Genomic DNA, 22,494 nt, shown 5'->3' on the forward strand with positions numbered 1-22,494 from the left:
GAGGCAGAGACACAGGCAGAGGGAGAAGCAGGCTCCATGCACCGGGAGCCCGATGTGGGATTCGATCCCGGGTCTCCAGGATCGTGCCCTGGGCCAAAGGCAGGCGCCGAACCGCTGTGCTACCCAGGGATCCCGATATTTGATATTTAAAATACTTTTCTCCTGATTTTGAGAATGATATTGAAAATCAAACAGAAAGACATTCATGGGATCCAGGGGTATCTAAGCACCTTGTCCCACGTAGAAAACCTTAAGGCGATCCATCCCAGGAAGGAACCCTTCCACTTCGTGTTCTTGGACTGCTTGGCTGTCCTCCGAGCTTTACTCCTTGATTCCTCCACTTAAACTGGCCATGTGGGTTTGACTGAGTAGAGACTCATACTTAACCTTCTCCAAACCTCTATTTCCTTATGCCCTAATGTGAACAATAATTATGCCAATCTTACAGAGTTATGGATGGATTAGATTTGACAGTATATGTAAAACACAGCTCTTAGGAGATAAAGTACTTTGCTTTTCTAACGTTAGCAATGGGACTGTGTTGGCTAAGGTGTGGAATCTGTAGCCAGATGCCTGGGTTCAGCTCCCCAGCTTTTGTATTCACTGGCTCAGGCCTCAGTTTCCACATCTATAAAATGGCAATTAATGCTAGGACAGACCTCATTGAGTTGTTTTGAAAATTAAATGCAGACAGAAAAACAGACAGAGAAAACTTCAACAATGCATAGCACATCAAAAACACTGTAATGTTATCCATAGATCTAGAAAAACAACTTGAATCCAAAAGCTGTTTGGAAACAGGAAGATGGATTCCAGATGGTTTGGCCTGACTAATCTACAGGAGACACATTAGCTGGTCAAGAAGAACAATGTGAGAAAAGACAGTCCTGAATTTTCCCCTGGGGCAGAAGCCCTGAGTGAATTGGACACCAGCTGGGGAGAGGCTCAAACCCTTATGTGCCAGGATTTGCTGATTCTCTGATGAAAGTAGGGCAGAGCTTGAACCCTTTGGGAAACAAGATGGCATAAGTAGAAGGGATTCTCAGAAGTAGAAGAAGATAGATGAGGTGGAGTTGGCAGAGATTAAGAAAATGGATCACCGCCTCCTCCTCCCCACCACGTAATGCTGCCTGGTGCTTCCATGTCCTTCCTCACCACCACAAGGCACTTCCCAGAAGAGGCCAAAGGTTGGACTGTTCCCTGAGAGCTCCATTAACCCAGAAAGCCATTGTGTCACAGGACAGGTAGCTTGTAGGTGATTTGGCTGCTTTTCTGTCTAGAGGCATCTATGATCTTTCCTCTCCAGGCCCCCGTACCTACCAGCTTGCTATGCTCTCTGATACTTCTGTGTCGAAAGTGGTCCCACCCAGCTTCCTGGGTTTTGTGCCAAGGCAAAATGAGGCAAAATAAATCAACTTGGCTTTCCCATCAAAGCCACCTCTGTCTCAACCATCTGTGACTCGGAGGAATAGGAACCAAAATGCATGACTGATGATGCATTTTATTTTTGTTTTGTTTGTTGCCTGCTTTGTGTTTATTGTTTGTTTGTTTTGTGTTGTTTTTCAGTTAGAGACTAGAGTAAGCAAATGCATATTTTTGTCTGCAAACACTCTATGACATAAATTCAGGCAAGATGAAGAATTGGAATCTTGGATTAAGTTCAAATTATTCCCTAAGAGAAAACCCAACTTCACTTTATGGAGGGTCCTTTCTGCATTTTGCTCAGATGCTGTTGTCACGTTTGGCTGATTTAGAGCAGCTCTGTCAAATGTCGCACGTAAACCAAGCTTTTTACTAGCTACCATTCTAGCATGCAAAGTCCTGCAATGCAAAACAGAAAGAATAGAATGAATCACAAAAGGAACATTTAGATTCTTAGGACCTGAGTGCCAAATCAGCCTGAAGCTCTGTCCATAAATATGACTAATATATGGCAGGTGAGCATCTGTACTAGACACATCCCAGACACGAGAAGGCTCTGCTCCCCTCAGTACAAGTGGGCTATTCATGTGCATTGTTATTACCTACATCGTGTATTAGGGAAGTTATAAGCAAGTGCTATGAATTCAGACAGCCACGTGCAGAAGAATGAAACTAGACCATTCCCTTACACCATACATTCTTGGATTTTCATCCTGACTTCACTACTTTACTAGATAAATCTGGTTGTAAAAATGCTGTATAACAAACCTATTACCTCAACAGGTAATGGCTTAGAACAACAAATATTTTTCTTTCTCATGGGTCTGCAGGTTGATAGGGCCATTCTACTTCAAGCTTCAGGGCCGCTGAAACTGGCTACTGGGTTTAGGTTGGGTTTAAGTTTGCTCTGGATGCCTCTTGGAATGACTTTTGGATAAGCAACTACCCAGATCATGTTCTTCTGAGCAAAGATGGCAAGAACACAAAGAGCCAAGCCAAACCAGGCAAGCACATAAAAGCCTCTACTTGTGTCCATTCACCAACATTCCAGTGGCCAAAGCAAGATAAGTGGCCCAGCTCAACGCCAACTGGGAGGAACTAAAATGTCACGGGCAAAGAGTGGGATATCTAATCATTACAGGGAGGGGTGAAGAATTGCAGCAGCATTTCAGTCTACTACAACCGTTAACAAGCTATAGAACCTTGAATAATCTTATAACTTTTCTTTTCTCATTCATAACTGAAGCTTAATAATACTTACCTCCTAGAGCTGTTAGAAAGTGTAAAAGGAAGAGACAGAGGGTAGCACATAGTGAGTGATTCATAAAAGGTGCCTTATGTAATGAATCCACACTTTCTAATTTGGACTCTTTTTCTCCTAATGAGGACATCATATTTGTTGTTCTAAGCCATCCCACCAATAGCACCTACCTCCCCCAATTCCTAAATACTTGGTCTTCTCTCACTTCCAGGACTGATTCAAATTATTATACTCATGCATGAGGTTAGGATAGTATGCTGTCTCTGCAGACTCTCCCTTGTATGTAGCCTGCAGGAAAGGTAGATTGCAATGTAGATACTAGCTTTGTGATTATGAATGAAGCCCCCTTTACTAATGAAGCCTCTGACAGTACACACCTCTGCCTCATCCCCCAGCTTAAATATGAGAGAGAGCTCTGCAGAGCTACTATTGACCCTGCCTGCTCCAAGGAGAATTACTTGCACATACTCATCAGCCAGCATTGGGTCAGTGAAACTGCTGACTGTGGAAGCCCTGTGGAAGCCATGCAGACAGGAAGACTGTCCAGAAAAAGGAGGAGAAAGGCCCTGGAGCCATGCATGTGCCCTAACCCTTCTCCATTCTCCCTCATCAGATAAGTCACATCCAGACAAGTGAGTGGACTTGATAGAGGCAAGATAGAACAAAAGCATCACCCCAGTGGAAGACCCTCCATGGAAATACAAAACATGAAGACAAGGAAGAAACTGTTGCCCTGTTTGTTAGTTTTGAAAGAGAGCACAGATGAGAGAGGCCAAGTGTGTATGAGAGAGAGTGCAAGCAGACTAAGAGGAAGAGAGAAAACTTCAAGCAGGCTCCACACCTACCATGGAGCCCCACATAGGACTCAATCTCATGACCCTGAGATCAGAACTCAAGCCGAGATCAGGACCTGAGCCAAAATCAGGAGTCAGACACCCAACCGACTGAGCTACCTGGGAGCCCCCTTACAACCTGTTTTGCAAATGAGGAAGGTTACCCCCTTGGTAGGAGCTTTCTAGCTGGCGGAGGAATCTATAGGGTTAAAGTCACTGGCATGGCTTAATGTAAATAAAGGATCAGCCAGCTATTGTCACAAATAAGGTTATACAGGAAGCACTCTGAAGCAAAAAAGCTTAAAACACTCAAAATTACAAAAAAAAATTGCTGAAAGAAATTAAAGACATAAATAAATGGAAAGACATCCTATAGGGTGGATTGGAAGTCTGTTAAGATGGCAGTACTTCTCAAAGCAATCTACAGATCCAGTGCACTCCCCATCAAAATCTCAACAGCCCTTTTTTTGTAGAAGCAGAAAAAAGACATATACTAGGGGCGCCTGGGAGGCTCAGTCTCATAAGCATCCAACTCCTGATTTCAGCTCAGGGCATGATCTCAGGGTTGTGAGATGGAGCCCCGTATGGGGCTCTGCAATGGGTGTGGAGTCTGCTTAAGATTCTCTCTCCTGGGACACCTGGGTGACCCAGCAGTTGAGCATCTGCCTTCAACTCAGGGAGTGATCCCAGGTCTGGGATCGAGTCCCACATCCGGCTCCCTGTGGGGAGTCTGCTTCTCCCTCTGCCTATGTCTCTGTGTCTCTCATGAATCAATAAATAAAATATTTTTTAAAAAAAGATTCTCTTTCCTCCCTCTGCCCCTCCCCCATCATGCACAAGCTCACTCTCTCTCAAAAACAAGAACAAAACAAAATAAATGCATCCTAATATTCATATGGAATCTCAAGGACCCTGAATAGCCAAAACATTCTTCAAAAAGAACAAAGTTGGAGGATTCACATGTTCTGATCTCAAAACTTAAACAACAATAAAACCAAAGTAGTGTGCTGCTGGCGTTATTGTAAACATCTAGATCAATGGAACCGAATATGGAGTCCAGAAACATACCCTTATATATATTATGGTCAAATGATGTTTTACAGGGTGCCAAGACTATACATAGGGAAAGGACAATATTTTCAACAAATGGTGTTGAGAAAATTGGATGTACACATACAAAAGAATGAATTTGGATCCTTACCTTTTACTACATATGGATATTAACTCAAAATGAATCAAAGACCTAAACGTAAGAGCAAACAACTATAAAACTCTCAGAAGAAAACATAGGAGAAAAGCTTCATGACATGGATTTAATAATGATTTCTTGGACAGGATGCCAAAAGTATAGGCATAAAAAAACTAAATGAATTGGATTTTGTCATAATTTAAAACTTTGTACATCAAAAGACATTATCAAGAAAGTGAAAACACAACATAAAGACTCCTAACTCTGGGAAACGAACTAGGGGTGGTGGAAGGGGAGGAGGGCGCTGGGTGGGGGTGAATGGGTGACGGGCACTGAGGGGGGCACTTGACGGGATGAGCACTGGGTGTTATTCTGTATGTTGGCAAATTGAACACCAATAAAAAATTTAAAAAAAAGAAGAAAGTGAAAATACAAACCACAGAATGGGAGAAAATATTTGCGAATCAAGTATCGGATAAGGCATTAGCATCCAGAATATATAAAGAACTTCCACAGCTCAACAGCAGACAACTCAGTTGAATAGTAGGCAAAGGACTTAAGTGGACATCTCCAAAGAAGATGTGTAAAAACCCAATAAGCACTTGCAAAAGATGCTCCACATCACCAGTCACTGGGGAAATACAAATCAAAATCATAATGAGATACTGCTTCATATCCATTAGGATGGCTATTAAATATGTAGAGATATAGATAGCTAGATAAATATTTTTAATGGAAAATAGTGGTTTTGAGGATATAGAGAAATTGGAACCTTCATGGATGGCTGGTGAGAATGTAAAATGGTACAGCTGCTGTAAAGAACAATTTGTTTCTCAGAAGTTAAAAATGAGACTTATATGCTCCAACAGTGCTACTTATCACTATATACCCAGAAGAATTGAAAGCAGGGACTCAAATAGATACTTGTACACCAAAATGTTCACAGCATTATTCACAATAGCCAAAAAATGATCCATCAACAGATGAATGGGTAAACAAAATGTGGTCTTTACATATAAAAGAATATTATTCAGCCTTAAAAAAGAAGGAAGTTTTGACACATGGTACAACATGGATGAGCCTTGAAACCATGCTAAGTGAAATAAGCCAGACACAAAAGGCCACATATTATATGATTCTACTTATATGGGGGACCCAGAATAGGCAGTTTCATAGAGACAGGAAATAGGTTAGAGGTTACCAGGATCCAGGTGGAGGGAGGGGGAGTTATTTTTTTAACAGGTACCATTTCTGTTTAGGATGATGAAAAAAGTTCTGGAAATGGTGATGGTTGAACAATAGTGTGTACATAATGCCACTGAATTATGCCCATTTGAACAGAGTTTAAAAGGTAAATTTATATCCTGTTTTATCACAGTACTTTTTTAAAGAGCTTGCATTTGCTCCTCACAATTCTGCAAGTTAGCACTTTGGCTGCGCTCAACTGGCAGTTCTTCTATTCTCATCTGGACTCACTCATGGGTCTATAGTCAGCTGCTGAGGGGGCTGGGGACTGACTGGCATATGATGGCCTCAGCTGGGATCCCCTCTCAGAGCTCCTCGAGTCTCTCACCATTTCCCAAGCTAACTCAGGCAACTGGGCAGTGCCACAACTGGGCAGTCTCTAGAAATGCAGACTCGAATAGACAGGGCATCACTTTGGCTGCATTCTATTGGCCAGAGCAAGTCATGGGGTCAGGGCCAGCCTCAGAGCCAGGGGATGGGAGGAGCTGCAGGGTCTCATTGCAAAGGACCTGGATACAGACAGGAGGGGAGAATTGGCAACATTTTTGCATCCATGTACCATACTTTGACCTTGTTAATAGAGAATGGTGTCAGGACACCAAATGGTTTGTGACTGGATGGGCTCCTGTATCTAATCTAAGAGTTGTTAGCAGCAGAGGGGCAGTACTTGTTCTAGGAATTTGAAAGTGTAGGAAAGTATACACAGACTCCACCTAGTGCCCATCATATTCTCTCCCAGACATTAAGTACCTCTCAGATTGTTTTTTCAATCAAACCAGCTACTTTGCAGAGTTAGTACTTTTTTTAAAGATTTTATTTATTTATTCATGAGAGACACATAGAGAGAGGCAGAGACATAGCCAGGGGGAGAAGCAGGCTCCCTTTAGGGAGCCTGACGTGGGACTTGACTCTGGGATCACGACCTGAGCCAAAGGCAGACGCTCAACCACTGAGCCACCCAGGTGCCCTGAGTTGGTGCTTTGTAGGAGCTGTAACTTTTTGGAGAAGCGGAGACATGGAGAGGGTCTTCAAGACAGTAGAAGTTTGGAGCCTGAAGGGAGCCACGTAGATCAACTCAGCAGAGGTGGGATCCAGAGACCCAGCAAGGTAAACAGGCACTTAATGAAGGCTTCAGAGCTGCCAACAACAAAACTTGGACTAGAGCTCACAATCCAGTGTTCTCTCTATGACACGGTGGTGATCTTTTCCTTGCAGTATGCAAATTCCAGCTCAGCCACCCGAGAAACTTGATTCCCTTCTTTGGGACCTTGCAGCTGACAGTGTGCCCTGCAGACCAGCCCCATCAGCCTCACCTGAGAGCTGGTTAGAAATTTAGAATCTTGTGCCCCACACCAGACCTGCTGAATAAGAGTCTGCAAATTAATAAGATATCTGGATATTTGCATGAATGGTAGTGCCAATGATGCATTTCCCCAGGACACTGGTTTTCAACATTGACTATTCATTGAAATCACCTGGGAGAGGTTTAAAACCATTCATGCCTGGGCTCCACCTCAGAAATTCTTATTTATTTGTACAGTCTGAGCATAAGGTTTTTTGACAAATCCTTAAGCCACTATTTCTCCATAACCCACCTCTAATATGCTGGCAGCTTTTTATTGTATTTTCCTTCTGTGCAATGGACCAGTATTTTCTGAATGAGTGGAAAAAACTTCCAGAAGACCCTCACTGATGACCTTGTTCTGGATAGGATTCAGGGACTTATAAATCGCTGACAATTATTTAAATGTGTTTTTATAAGAAAGGAAGGTCAAACAGGGGAACTGGTAATTGAGAGGAGTTAAAAAAAAAAAAAAAAACTACTTTGTTCCCAGAAAAAGGATTGACACTAATATACAGAGAAAATCCCAGATGATAACAATTCGGCAAATTATAAATACAATAAATGATGAAGGTCCCAGAAAAATATACCTCATGGAAGAGAGAAAAGACAATAAAAAAGACAAATGTGCTAACTTCACACCTGAACATAATAGTTAAGCTAGGAATTTGATTTTTTCCCAGCTTCCTAGGAACCCAGTAGCTACAAAGTTTTTATCTACAGGAAAGGGGAGTGGGAAAAAGTCTTTCCTGCAAGAAAGCAAAACTTTCTAACTCTAATTTGTAAATAAAAGTTCCATGAGGTCTTTCTGTGGGGAAACGGAATGACATTAGTGAACTGTGTCTTCAAGAAGGTTCCTAGGGAAAAAGCAGGGCTGGATTTCATGCATCTTACAACATTTTGTTGTAAATCTGTTCATAATGTGAAACACAATGGATAGAAAAAGGAAAAATGTTTGGGTCTCTTCTGATGTGTGTGTGTGTCCAGCTTCATCTAAGCTGTAAATCAGAGAATGGGAGTTGTAAAACCCCTTTACATTTGTCCAGGGAGCTGGCATCCCACTTAGAAGAGAGAAGTGGATTATTATCTCTCTGTGCTGGTGCAAGGGCTCTTGCTGGTCTGTTAATATCCTTGAGTGAGGGGACAAGATTATCCAGTAAACTCTTCACACATCTGCATTCTAGCCTTAAGTGTGCCCTTGGGGATTGTTGGAACACAGTCATAATGAGATAAATAGGCTCTCACATCAGAGTTCTAGAACAGGTTCTAAGGATGTGATACCTCAGAGCTCGCCTTTGAGTTATGCCCCAGTTGTCTTCCCCTTTCTGTTTGAGAGTGTGTCTTTCCCTTTCTTTTTAAACATAAAACAAAGAAATGACCCTATTAATCTGGAGTTCAAGGGTTAAGAAATATTTTGTCTTTGATTATATATATATATATACACACACACACACACACACACACCGAAACATGTGCATGATAAATTTATGTGTCTGTGTGCATTAAGTGTGTATTCCTCATAAAGAATTGACTGATGTTCAAACTCTCTATTGAACTGAAATCATTTCAGTTGTGAAAACGGGACTTGAGGCAAGTGAAACCAGTGCTGCTCAGACTTTAATGTATGTATGAATTCCCTGGACATTTTGTCAAAATGGAAATTCTGACTCAGTAGTTCTGGATGAAGGGGCTGAGGATCTGCAGCCCAAACAGGCATGCAGGTTAGTCCCAGGCTGTCAGTCTACAACCACACTTTGAGAAGCAGGGGGAGAACGTTCCCAAACTTGGCTGCATGTCGGACTCACCTGGGAAGCCTTAGAAATTACTGACACCTGGAGCCACCACCAAAGATATAATTGGTGTAGGGAGAGACCTTGGCCTTATAGGTGTGCAGAAACTCCCGCAGGTGACTCTGGTGGGCGACTATGGCTCAGAGCCACTGCCCGTGAAGCTGCCAGGTAAAGCAGAGCCTCTCACTGCCTCAGCTGTTCGAAAACCTCACAGTGCACTCAAACCTTTTGTGGAGTTGCAAAGAGAGAAAAGCTTTTAAATGTGAACAGTCTTATATCCTGAATAGATTGAAAGATAGTCAGATGGAGAGACAGATATCTTTGGGGGAAAGGGGATCTCATTTTGCAACAGACAAGAGGAACTACATAATTCTGTCCTGTCCATAGCTCGCATAAATCAAAGATGTGAGGCGTTAGCACCTCTGCTGTGCAGAAGGAAAGCCTCACAGACTTTCTGCTCTGAGCCGAGTTAGCAGGGAGAGAGGCACTAGGCTCCACTAATGGGAAAGGTGAAGAAATTAAGGAATGAAAGCGGCCTCCCATCTTGTAATAGCATTATTTCTTTCACATTTGCTAAGTTCCTAAAATATTCCGTGTGCAGTCTCATATCCTTGATTAGATTTGCTTCCTTGCTGACTCAGTCACCCTCTCAAATCCATGCCCACAACTTGTTCTTCTCCTTGCCACAGACCTCCAGTCTTCCAGTGCTGCTGCATTATGCTTACCTGTCAGCCCCCTCCTTGATTAATTGCTCTCCATCTTAAACTCCCTAATTCATCCACATGGTAGCACTTACTGACCCCTACCTGCCAACACCTGGCAAACACTGATTCTGGGATATATCTAGTGTCCCACTTTTGCAGAAGCTGCCCTTAAAGTGCTACATAGTTTGCTGGAAAAAAAAAAAACAGCAACTGCTTGGTTTGGTGCCTCCCCAGTATATTTTAACAAAAGAATAATTTACATAAAAGACATAAATGTCCAGCTTTCTAGATTTTTACATATGCACACACTCATGGGACCGCAACCTGGATGGAGATACAGAAATTTTCATCACCCAGAAAATTCACTTGGGCCTCTCTTCCCAGTGAACATCCTTCCCCTGGAGGTAACCATCATCACTCTGACTTCAATCACTAAAGGGAAATAAGTGACTAATAGCTAGGAATGTTCAGTAAAGCTGACCTTAATATTTAATGGACTTTGAAGTTCAATGTTCCTGAAACTTTTGGAATATTTAGAGCCCAGCTTTTCTCTACTTTTTTTTTCCATGGCGGGCATAATTTTTTCTTGCCATCTAAGACCAGTCAGTCCATCTCTGAAATATTAAGTACATAATTACAATATCAACTTTATACTCTAAAATGTTATTTAAGTGCCTAGCCATTTTATTTCCAGATTAGTAAGTTTCTTAACATTTATTATGCCTTGAAGAGATTTTTTTCATGTTTGTTAAAATTGCTTAAAATGTCAGGTGGAGGGATCCCTGGGTGGCGCAGCGGTTTGGCGCCTGCCTTTGGCCCAGGGCACGATCCTGGAGACCCGGGATCGAATCCCACATCGGGCTCCTGGTGCATGGAGCCTGCTTCTCCCTCTGCCTGTGTCTCTGCGCCTCTCTCTCTCTCTCTGTGACTATCATAAGTAAATAAAAATTAAAAAAAAAAATGTCAGGTGGAAAAAAAAATTAAGCTTCAGACACTCAAAGGTAAATTTTTTGACCAAATTTAAAATAAATATGCCCTGTGCATCTTTATATAGTCTATAAGAAAGCAAAAAAATTTGACATTTAGCATTGCATAGTAGCAGTATTTCAAGAATTGTGTAATTAGTTGGTTTGTTTTTACAGGGGGAGGGTAGCAACTGATGTGTAGACCACACATTTTGTTAGCTATTAAATTTTTAAATGTCAGAATCTTTAGCAAATGCAATGTAACAAGATGTCTCCTTTGTTATGGTGACAGAATTTTGAAGTTGTTACAAAGGCTAATTATCCCAAAGAGCAATCAACTTGTTTTTCCCCCAGTTCCCATAATTCTGAGTTTTAAACATCTTTCCCTAAGAAAGTTTGTTTCTTTTATTTTTAATAATTTTTTAAAATTTTATTGGGGGAGGCAGAGGAGGAGGGAGAGAGAGCATCCTAAGCAGGCTCCATGCCCAGCACAGAGCCCAACGCGGGGCTCAATCTCACAACCCTGATCATGACCTGAGCCGAAATCAAGAGTTGGACACTTAACCGACTGAGCCCCTCAGGTCCCCCAGAAGGCTTGTCTCTGGAAATATTTTATATTACCATGCCTTGGTGTTTATGCTCCTTTCTTTGTATCACAGAGGGGGTGGGGCTTGTTCCTGCATGCTTTGCTTCCTTTCCCACACCCTCAGAGGTTAAATTGAAGAGGGCTCTGCTGTGAGTTTCATACATATCGAGAGGCAGTACTCTACCAGCTGAGTGACACTGGGCAAATTTCTTGGCCTCTCTGAGCCTCATTTCCCTTCTTTGTATAGGGGTAATAATGCCATCTATCTCAGGGTCTTGTAAAGGTTAAATATGGGGATAACACTTCTAATGGTCTTGGGCACACTGTGTTTAGATAAATGTTAATGACTAGAAGCTCTTTGAAGCTGATTCATGGAATATTGGCAGTCATTTCATTGATCTCACAAATTATTTAAAGCTTAGATCCTGTATGGAGGGTTCTCAGCTCTTGTCTATGGCATCAGACCTGTGATACCTAACATTGAACAAGAACCCAAGCAACTTGCATCCCAGATTGCTGTTGCTTGAGAATTCCTTTGAGAACAGGATATGATCTCTTATTTTAGTTGATTAACTTGGCCCACAAACAAAATAGCTTCAGGAGTGGACAACCTGTGTTTCATGTCCTCTTCTGCCATAGAATCACAGATTATAAATGAGCTAAGTCTTTTTTTTTTTTTGGTCCCAAGTGACCCTATCCCACTGACACACAGCATTATCAGCTCACCAGGAGGTTTTGTTTTGTTTTTGCTTTTTGATGCAGCCCATAAATCAAATACTAGAACAGTTCTCCCCCAAAATGAGACCAGGACAACTGGTGACAGTCTAGTTCAAGAGTCAGCAGACTTTTTCTGTGAAGGGCCATGGACCATGTGGTTTCTCTGTCTATTGTGGTCCAAAAGCAGCCATATACCATACATAAATGCCTGTGGCTGTGTTCCAATAAAACTTATTTACAAAAACAGACTTGATATGGCCCACAGAATGTAGCCTGGCATCTTCCACTTGATTTTTTAAGACTTTATTCATTTATTTATTCATGAGAGAGACAAGAAGAAACATAGGCAGAGGGAAAAGCAGGCTCCTTGTGGGGAGCCTGATGCAGGACTCAATCCCAGGACCCCAGAATCACCATCTGAGCCAAAGGCAGATGCTCAACCTCTAAGCCACCAGATGCTCCATCATCTCCCACTTTTAGAGCAATGCTGTCCAATAGAAATATAATGCAAACCAATATTTATATATTAAAGTCATATATTAAAACACGAATTTTTAAGGATTTTTAAAAGAAACAAATCTTAGACTAGTAAGGGACAGATATCTTACAAATAACTTAAATTTGCTAAAGCAACCTGGTATGTAATAGCTTAAGATTTTTTTGAAGGGTGATGGAAAACTGCAGAGTTGCCAAAATGCCCATTTTTGACTGATTTTTTTATAGTCTATTTAAATAAGACCAAAATTCTAACCATGAAGCGATGCCAATTTCAAATAATTTTAGCCATAAAAAAACTAAAAGCAACTCAGAGATAAGTTTTGGCCATGCCCCTGTTGGTACTTCATGTTGATTCATCCTTTATGGTCAAAAGTAGAGTGGCTCAATTATTAGCACCACCTAAGAGAAGCCTGCTACCCCAGGAGTCATGTCTAATCAATTTCTACTCATACAAATGCCTTGTTCTCTGGCCACAGTAAGATTACCATCCCTAGCCATATGCTCACAAGCCTTTCCTCCCCTGGCAGTCTGGTTCACCTGCCCTGGTATAAATGGCTCCTAGCTGTATTGACTCCTCTTCTGCATCTCCCTGCTCTGGGCAGCATGGAGGAAAGGGGCATATGGATGAATCAGGGCTAGCTGATGTAGGATGGCTCATCTCAGATCTTCGAGCAGGCCAGTCCAAGCTTGTTCATATAGGAGAGGCAGGGAGCAGAGAGGGCAAGCAGCTGACAGGCTTCTTACAGCCCAGACTAAGTATACTGTTGCTTCTGTCCATGCTCTTTTGTCCAAGCCAGCCACATGGCCATCTCAGAGTCAAGGGTGGAAACACTGAAAAGAAAATCTTTTCTTTTTTTTTTAACTTAAATTCTATTAGCCAACATATAGTACATCATCAGTTTCAGATGTAGTGGGTCAGTAATTTATAAGTTGCGTATACCGGTGCATCTTTATATACCTGGTATATCATCACATCACGTGCCCTCCTTAATGTCCATCTCTTCTATATTAAGTTCTTATACTTGTCCTTAAACTTTCCATGTGCTATAGTCACATCTTAGACTGGGTTCCTCAAAAGTAGAGGTGAGACAGGCTTGTATGTAAATTTATCTTGGAAAATGAGGTCAAGTTTCATAATTCCCATTGCTTCCCTTGGAAACCCTAGAGCTGGTATGCGTGTCCATACATACAATACATGTTGTCCCATGCCCAATGCCAGTTCCAGAGTCTGCATAGGCACACATAATAGGAACACTAAGATCAAATCTGTCCCTACTTACTCTGCTTTCCCAGTCTGCTTTAATTCCCAGTCTGCTTTCTAATTCTGGACTCACTATAATCATTATATTAGTTAAGGTAATTCCAGCTTCTGTAACTTATTAATAACCCTTACATCTTAGTAAATAAGCGCAACAAAATAGAGGTTTATTTCACACTTACTATCCAATGTGGCTTTTCCTAACCAGAGCATGGTAGCCCGTGTGGTCATTCAGCAATGCACATTCTTCCATGTAGCTCTGGCCTCCTTTGGCAACTAAGAAGAGCCCTCCAGGTCTTCTCCACTCAGCAGGCAGACAGAATAAAGAGAAGAAAAGGCATTCCTTTGTAGCTTTGGCCCAGAAGGGATGCCGATCACATCCTGCTCACATTCTGTGGGTGAGAACTGGTCCCATGGTCTGTCTAGAGGCAAAGGGTGCTGAGAGACATGGTCCTGGCTGGGAACAGCTTTGCAGTAATACCTTTACACATGGAAGGGGAGTACATATCTTTGGTGGCCATTTAGCATATGTGCTACATCAGTCAAGCATACTGATATCCATGCCCATTGGTTTGCGAGAAGGGGACCCTGTCTGTCTTCATTTTTAATTTCTTATTGTGAAATTATGTCTAAAAAGGTGCACTGGATGCCTCTTGTGTTCCATCTCACATATCTTAGGCAGCCTTATGTCCTCTAGCCATTGCCCAAGCAATGCTAAAGCTCTCCTCAGTTGGCACCACTTAACCTTTGTTAGTGGATGTGGTGGTGTCTTCACCACCACCTTGTGGGGACGCACACGGGAGTCCTCTTAGCCATTCTCACACAGAAGATGGGAGCAAGTCGATTAGTCCATCCATCTTCATTCCTTTGAGAGGTCAGTTCTGAGGCTTCAGAGCTCCTCAGGAGAAGCGAGCCCCAGTTGTCTACAGATAGCCAGCTTGATAACACACCCTTGACTTCACTTCCTTTCCTCTGTTTCACCCCCTTACTATTCCTAACCTCATTTTGCAAAATAGAGTACTCATGTGTGAGCCTCTGCCTCGACTCTGCTTTTGAGGAACCCATGAATGTACCACATGAAAAATTTAAAGAGTAATACTAAATTCTTATATGTACTACCCAAGTTAAGAAATAGAAGGTGGACTGCTGTCTCATCTCCAAGTACTCCCTGTCCTTAAGAATGATTTTTTGATTCAGTAAATCAATAAATTAATGAACAGAGATACTTCCTTAGACCTCATTGCTACCTAGACCATGAATCAGAAAACACCAAATGAGTAATAGTTAAGGTCCCAGCTAGAATACTCAGACTCAAACCAACTTGAAACACATCCATGAGCCATTTCTATTACCTCTGGGTAAACTGACTTCCATTGACTTCAGCCCAACTGCCTCACATTCTAAGCAGCAAGAACCAGGGCTATAAACTAATTGCATTTGCTTTGCCAGATTAACAATAACTAGAAAGTCACCCTGAGGGATTATCCTTGTGTGGAACTGGTCGCTACATGTGTTGGATTCCTTGTGTTTAAAGAGGCAGTTAATGAGGAATCTTGCTTTTTACTAAATTCAAAAAATCCTTCTTAGATACATTGTACTTTATTATAATTGGTGCAGAACATGACAGTTTTAGTTGGTAAAGGAATCGGCTTATTTGGATTCTATATGATCATTACATATTTACTGAGATCTTAATGACTAGAAATCCTCACCACTGCTGCCACTTTGAATTGTCCTGTCCTGATTCTCATATTTTAAAAGGAATATGAGATTGTAACTATTCACCCAATTAGCCCCGCCCCCCATGGGTACCAAAAAAAAGATGTATGTAGAAAGCTGAAAGAAAATAGAAGATCCCGGGTCTTCTGATGTGAGGAAATCCAGCTGAGAATGAGCATTTCTTGCCATAAGGATTCAAGTATGTCAGATCTGTCTGCTGTTGTTATGTACACAGCTGTTTTCAGCCACATTCCATAATAAAAACAAAGGAACTCGTTCTCTACAAACAGGGTGGGAATTCGGATAAATTGTACTTAAAAAATAGTACAATAAAAGTAGGTACTTTTAGTACCTACTAAAATAAATAGTAAATAAATAGTACAATAAAAAAATAAATAAATAGTACAATAAAAGTAGGTACTTAATAAAAGTAGGTGCTTTCTGAGAGACTCCTGGTTTGTTCTTGAGTCATGGGAATATTTAGCTTATTGACCTCCGGAGAAATGTTTGCCCAGAACGACGAAATGGAACACATTCTTGAAGAGGATAGAAGACAATGTTTTTTAAAAAGAAATGCAAGGTCTCATTAGGGCAAAGCTGTTAATTACACACTTCATTATTGTCAAGGTTAATACAGTCTGTGAGAGCAGAGGCCCTTTTTCATCTCTTCCTCGGAACAAGGGGAGACAGCTGTTCTCAGGGACAGATCCATTATAGCTTATCACTGGCCGGCAGCCTGGGGAAGGAGCACCATGAAATATGGCCGCTGTCACCAAGAAGGCAGACACCGAGCTGGGCCAGGCACGATGGGAAAACAATGAGAACCAGGGTGTCAAACTCAAATAGATTGGGTTGCATTGATTTTTAATGCCTGGCTGTTTCGAAGCATGAAATTTGCCGATACTCTTGCAGTTATTATATTATTGATCTCTAAAGCTGCACAATCTTGCTTTCTTAAACATCAGACACTGACAGCCATAAATAGTGGTTCTTACATTTTGAAGCCTGGTTAAACCGTGTTGTAAAACTCTGCATGTTTGAATCTCATTATTGTTGTTTTGCTGGTATGATTCCTTAAAGTGAACCCTGTGTCAGGGAAACAAATATTACCTCAGTTCTAGTTGGACTGGTCTTTCTGATTAAATGAGGTTATTAAACGCTTCTTTTTTTCTATTCTTTTTAGGGAGGTCAACAATTTCTTTTAAATAGATATTTATATTTTGTAAGCTCCTGCTTGTTAACAGCGATTTAATAGTTTTCATTGACAGGGAGAAAAGCATGTGCTTCCTTTAAGTGTGATACATTTATACCATCTGTAAACATCTCCAAATGTTAAAAAGGAGATTCAGGGAAAGAAAGACCATGTACTATATAGCCTGCTGAGTATCTTTGGGTTTTTCTTTGCTTGCTTGCTTATTTATTTATTTAGGATTTTTGGTTTTGCTATGGATAAAATTTTCTTCTTTTCAAATATCCACACCGCACCTTCACTTCTATGTACTTAAGTTTTATTCATCAGTATACCCTAATACTAAGATCATGATGCTATAGAAACTGGTGTACCAAAATAGTGAAATCTATTATTCATTTTGGTTAAACATTAGAAATACTTCACCTTTACAGGGAATGGGAAAATGTTGAACAGTGTAGCTCCTAGTAGCCAACTATAACATCAAATAATTTTAACACAATATATATGTGTAATGCTAGATATGTGTACTTACATATATAATATTATCTAGATGTAAAATATATTTAAGACTATACTATATATTTAATAAAATATATATGTGTGTATGTATATAAATACATATATATACATACATATGTATATACATATATGTGTGTATACATATATATACACATATATGTGTGTATATACATATATATACATACACACACATATGTAATCCTAAATCCTATTAAACTGAAAAGTATATGCCAGTCAAATGTTTTTTATTATAAAAGTACCCTACTTGTGGAAAATCTGGAAAATACACTAACCCCAGTGAGTACACAGTGTGAACAGAGCAGCAGCATTATCATTGCCTGGGAGTTCATTCAAGATGTAGAGTCTCAGCCCTTTCCTCAGATCTTTCCAATGCGAATTTCTCTTTAACAGGATCTGCAGGTGATTATATGCACATTAAGATCTGAGAAGAAAAAAAAAAAAGATCTGAGAAGTACGGGTCTAAAATATATAGTATTCTTAATCTTCCCATCTATTGATGGCCAGTGTCACCACTTTACTGTATTTCTATTAACCTTACTCTTCTGTACATATCTTTAAATATGTTTAAATAATTGAAGTCTAATTTTGCTAATTTTTATTATTCAGACATTACATTTTTAAGAAAGATACCAGTCGAATGCTGATCATGACTTGAAAGTATTCCATTTTTTTACATCTATTAGGAATATTTATTTGACATATATAACAGTTGTAGTTAATTGAAGATACATCTTTAAACTCAAAAAAAATTTGTGTTTTGTATCTAAGTTACTACTAATAATTTTTAAAAGTACAGAACAGGGCAGCCTGGGTGGTTCAGCGGTTTAGCACTGCCTTCGGCCCAGGGTGTGATCCTGGAGACCCGGGATTGAGTTCCATGTAGGGCTCCCTGCATAGAGCCTCTTTCTCCTTCTGCCTGTGTCTCTGCCTCTCTCTCTCTCTCACACTCGCTCTCACTCTGTGTGTGTGTGTGTGTCTTATGAATAAGTAAATAAAATCTTTTTAAAAAATAAAAGTATAGAACATCAATTATTCCATTGTATAAAGTTGCGATTTATCCTGTTATTTGCAAGTTTTTTCCCCTAAATTATCAACCTAACTTAAAAGTACATTTTAACTTATAAAATAGTTAAATATCTACCATTTGTTAGTACTTACTGTATTCCAGAAATTATGCCAACTGATTTACACATATTATTCAATCACATTAATCCAATGAGGCAAAGATTTATTCTTGCCATTTTATGGGTTAAGAAACCATGGCTTTAAAAGGTTAGGTAACTTAACCACTATCACACAGCTGGTAAGTGCTTTGAGCCTGATTCAAAACAAGGATTAAAAAATAATACTTTGTTTTTTAAAAGTGTTTCTTATTCAATAAAAGTCTTCATTTTTCTTTTAATTAGCATTTAGCTCAGCACATAGTAATAGAATATTTCTTCTTTTATATTAACAAATATATAGAATTCTGTTTACTAAGTTAACTGCTATAATTTTAAAGGTAAACTGAACATACGTCTCTGGGTATCCAATAATAAGTGCATGGAAACAGCAGACCCCCCAACTCTGAAGTCACAGATTAATTCATGTATTGGAACACTGACCCCCTAATCTCCCAGAAAAATCTAAATGAACTTATTGGGGACAAAATTGTGAAATAGCTGTTTATGATTGTTTGTTTTTTCATTTTCCAAATATAAGATATTTATAGCATAATGAGAGAAAAAAGCGCTCTCTCAAACAGAACTTCATTATGTTAGTCATTTTAAAAAATGCTTGCTGATACTATGGATATAGACATATTATAGATCTCGGTTACAGCTTTAACTGTTATTGTATGGATAGGTGGGTGGGTGAGTGGATGGATGGTTGGATGGACACATTGATAGGTGATAGACATCTAAATTCCTTTCTCTCAGTATTCCCCAGAAACAAAGTGACTGAGTCTCAAGTCTGCACATTTCAGCTAATTAATGAAATGGGAAGAGTTTTAGTGAGAAAACAGGAAGATTTAAAGGATTCAGCAGTTTCAAAGGAAGTATTCAATAATGCTCTGATCACAAAAGAATCACACAGGAAAGGAATTTTTCCCTTCTAAATATCCGTGTCCTGGTAATGAATTTCTAAGACTAATAGTCCAGCCCAATCAAAGCTATTTATTAATTTTCTGAAGATGATATAATTTTCTGAAGATGGTACAATATTCTGAAGATGATTTTAATTTTCTGAATAAAAATGCCACAGGACAAGTGATCGAAATGCCAGTTTAATATGAGCTGAGGACTCTTTCTTCTGTTATCACAGTTATCCACATAGCCCCAAAGATGGTGGAATCTTAACATACTCCGATCATCTGTGCCTCCATCAATTGAGTAAGTGATGAGCTGGTAACACCTCTTTTTTTGGCCATCTGAGTCCGTCTATTATTTCCTCCTGGACTTAGCTCATGATTCTCCTCTTACTGAAAACTTATCAGGATTTTTAGTCTGTTCTTCTCTCATCTTTTCTTTATAAACTTCACGTTTTAACTTGCCTTTATCAACGAGTTGTATTTAGTGCTCTTCAAGCATTTCAGATTTACAAATGTGTGTCCACTGGAATGGAGTGCCTACATTGGTATGTTTCAAAACTGCTACATAATCCCTCCCTCCGTCAGCCTCTACAATTCCTGGAGGCGACTGGAGGGGTATCACTAGATATCAAACGATAGTATCTTTTTTATAAATTGGAGACTAGGTAATGGAAAAAAAGGATGAAACTAAATCACATAGAAAATGTGGCTAAAATTAAGACCAGAACTATTAGCACCACTTAATATCTGTACAAAACATGGGGTGCCTGGGTGTCTCAGGTGAGCATCCGACTCTTGATTTCGGCTCAGGTCATGATGTCATGTCATGGGATCAAGCCCATGTTGGACTTCCCACTCATCAGGAAGTCTGCTTAGGATTCTCTCTCTCTTTTTCCCTTTTCCCCTCACCCCCTCTCATGCTTTCTCTCTCTCTCTCTCTCTCTCTCTCTCTCTCTGCCCTTCTCTTTCTCTCTTTTTCTTGTTCTTTCTCAAATAAGTCTTTTTAAAAAATTTGTACAAAGCATTATTGAAGAGAGGAGGCCAGCTGCTAAATACACAGAAAGTAACAGTACCTATGTCTAAGAGCTTGAAGAGTACCTGAGCAAATAGGGAAATGGTAAGTAGGTAAGAGGCAACTGAAATGCAGTAGGAAGCTTCTCAGACAGACTTGAGGATGAGTTACTAGCACTCATACTTAGTGAATCAAAAGATGTCCATTCCTTCCTTTCCTCTCCCCAGTTCTTACTTGTCCCTGTCCAAGGTATTGTTTCTCCCAAGTTCATTGTTGGGATGGGCATGGATATTGTTGCCCTGAGAAGAGGTCCTGATGTATATATGATAGGTGATTCTTTTTCTCTCGAGAGGATGCTCACACAGAACATCACCTATCTGGACAATCAATCCATTTATACCCCTCCCACACACATAATCATCACACTCCATATACTGGAATACTATTCAGTGATTTTTAAAGAAGAATGGCGGCAAATAGGCTATTAATTCACAGAACAACCTAGATTAAGCTCAAATGCATTATCTAAATGAAAGAAGCCAGACCAAAAGGCTCTGGACTGTTTGATTCCATTCCTAGGTTATTTGGAAAAGGCAGAACTATACGGATAGAAAACAGATCAGCAGTATATCAGAGGTTTGGAGAAGAGGCAGTATCCGACCAGGGAAAGCCCAGGAGAGGGCAAGTATAGACCTAATCTGTATGGCCCTGTAATGGTGAATATATGATGCTTTGTATTTGTCAATACCCATTGAATTTTCCAGCACAAAGAGTAATTTTTTAAGCCAACCAAATCAGAGGATCCCAGGATGGAATACAAACTGTGACAGAAGAATTTAACTATTACACATGTGTGAGATAATCTCATAGAAGGGGGTGGGGGTGGGGAGTGGACACTAACCTAAGTAACTTTTTAAAACAGGGCTTTCTTTGAATGGAAACTGTAAGCCCTAAGTCCAAAACACCATACTAAACACTGTACTCTAGCTGGCAATGTTGTTTGCCATGGTGATGTGGGGTAATAATTCTAAAACTGCTATATTTGTAACCTCAGATTGAATAACCAAAATAAGGGCAGATGGAGGGATCCAGGTTTTTCACCATTTTTTTCACCAACAAATACAGGGAAAGCTAGAATGAACCATGTGAGACTGGATTAGATTCAGAGACAATAGTACAAATTCGTGTTTAGCTTCATATAGGAACAGATGGATAGATATATTTACAGATGTGTGTGCATACTAAGGGAAGTGTATGTACATGTATTGCCTGGCTCTGTTCGCTGAGGGGCTCTATTCACTGGAAGCAGTGACACCCCAGTAACAGTGAGCATACCCGGCATCCAGATATTAGTTTCTAATTTTAGTTTCTAATATCATTAGTCAGTTAAAGGAACCAGGCCCCTTGGAGACATGGTTGATTTTAGGGCAAGGGCAGGGAATTTACAAGATGAACCTGGAGTCTCTTGTAGTGTTAAAAAGTAAGGACGGGCTTAAAAAATAAGAGGATGGAGGCTTATGAAAGGGACAGAGCAGCCAGTATGAAAGAACTCTCAGTAACTAAAGCTAGAACAAACAGAGAAACAAAACAAAAACATAGTTTGGGATTATAATCCAAAGTATGAAATAAACACCCATGATTCTACCCATACTGACACAACTAAATGACTGAAGAAGTAAATAGAATATGCAAGTCTCCTGTGCAGAAGAATTCTGTATACTCTATGTAGGTGCCCCCTCTCATGGAAGTAGAATGGTTTACTTCTAAGGATACAGTTTGGAAAGCAACAAAGGAAGGGGAGTGTAACTTTGTAGTGCGGAAACCTGGTAAGCACAACCTGGGTCAGGTGACCAAAGTCAGCATCATCAGTAATAAGCCACTGATGATGATAGGCATGCTGGATATGATGGGATAAAATTGGTACCTTAATCTGTGATCTGCCCCTGCCCCCCAAACCAATAACCTCAGTTTAACCATGAGAAAAACATCAGACATTCCCAGTTGAGGGACATTCTGCTCCTTAAAACTATTAATGTCATCCAAAACAAGGAAAGTCTGAGAAATTATCACAGACCAGAGGAGATTAAGGAGACATGAAAAATAAGTATGAGGTATCCTGGATGGAACCCAGGAACACTGGGGGGGGGGGG

At 40.2% G+C, this 22,494-nt stretch overlaps 1 protein-coding gene across 2 annotated transcripts in view; it reads left to right on the plus strand.

The window, feature by feature from the left end:
• Window positions 1-22,494, plus strand: part of PAK5 (p21 (RAC1) activated kinase 5) — a 280,280-nt gene that overhangs the window by 212,833 nt on the left and 44,953 nt on the right. The window contains exon 1 of one of the 2 annotated variants that reach the window (XM_025469324.3): window positions 20,346-20,449. The exons of the other annotated variant lie outside the window; for it this stretch is intronic. Coding sequence (XP_025325109.1) covers window positions 20,447-20,449 — 3 coding nt within the window. The 5' untranslated portion in view covers window positions 20,346-20,446. Of the gene's footprint in view, window positions 1-20,345; window positions 20,450-22,494 lie in introns of those variants that run through there. 2 annotated transcript variants of the gene reach the window in all.

Source organism: Canis lupus, chromosome 24 (assembly GCF_003254725.2).
Source record: "Canis lupus dingo isolate Sandy chromosome 24, ASM325472v2, whole genome shotgun sequence".
Classification (NCBI taxonomy): Eukaryota; Metazoa; Chordata; class Mammalia; order Carnivora; family Canidae; genus Canis; species Canis lupus.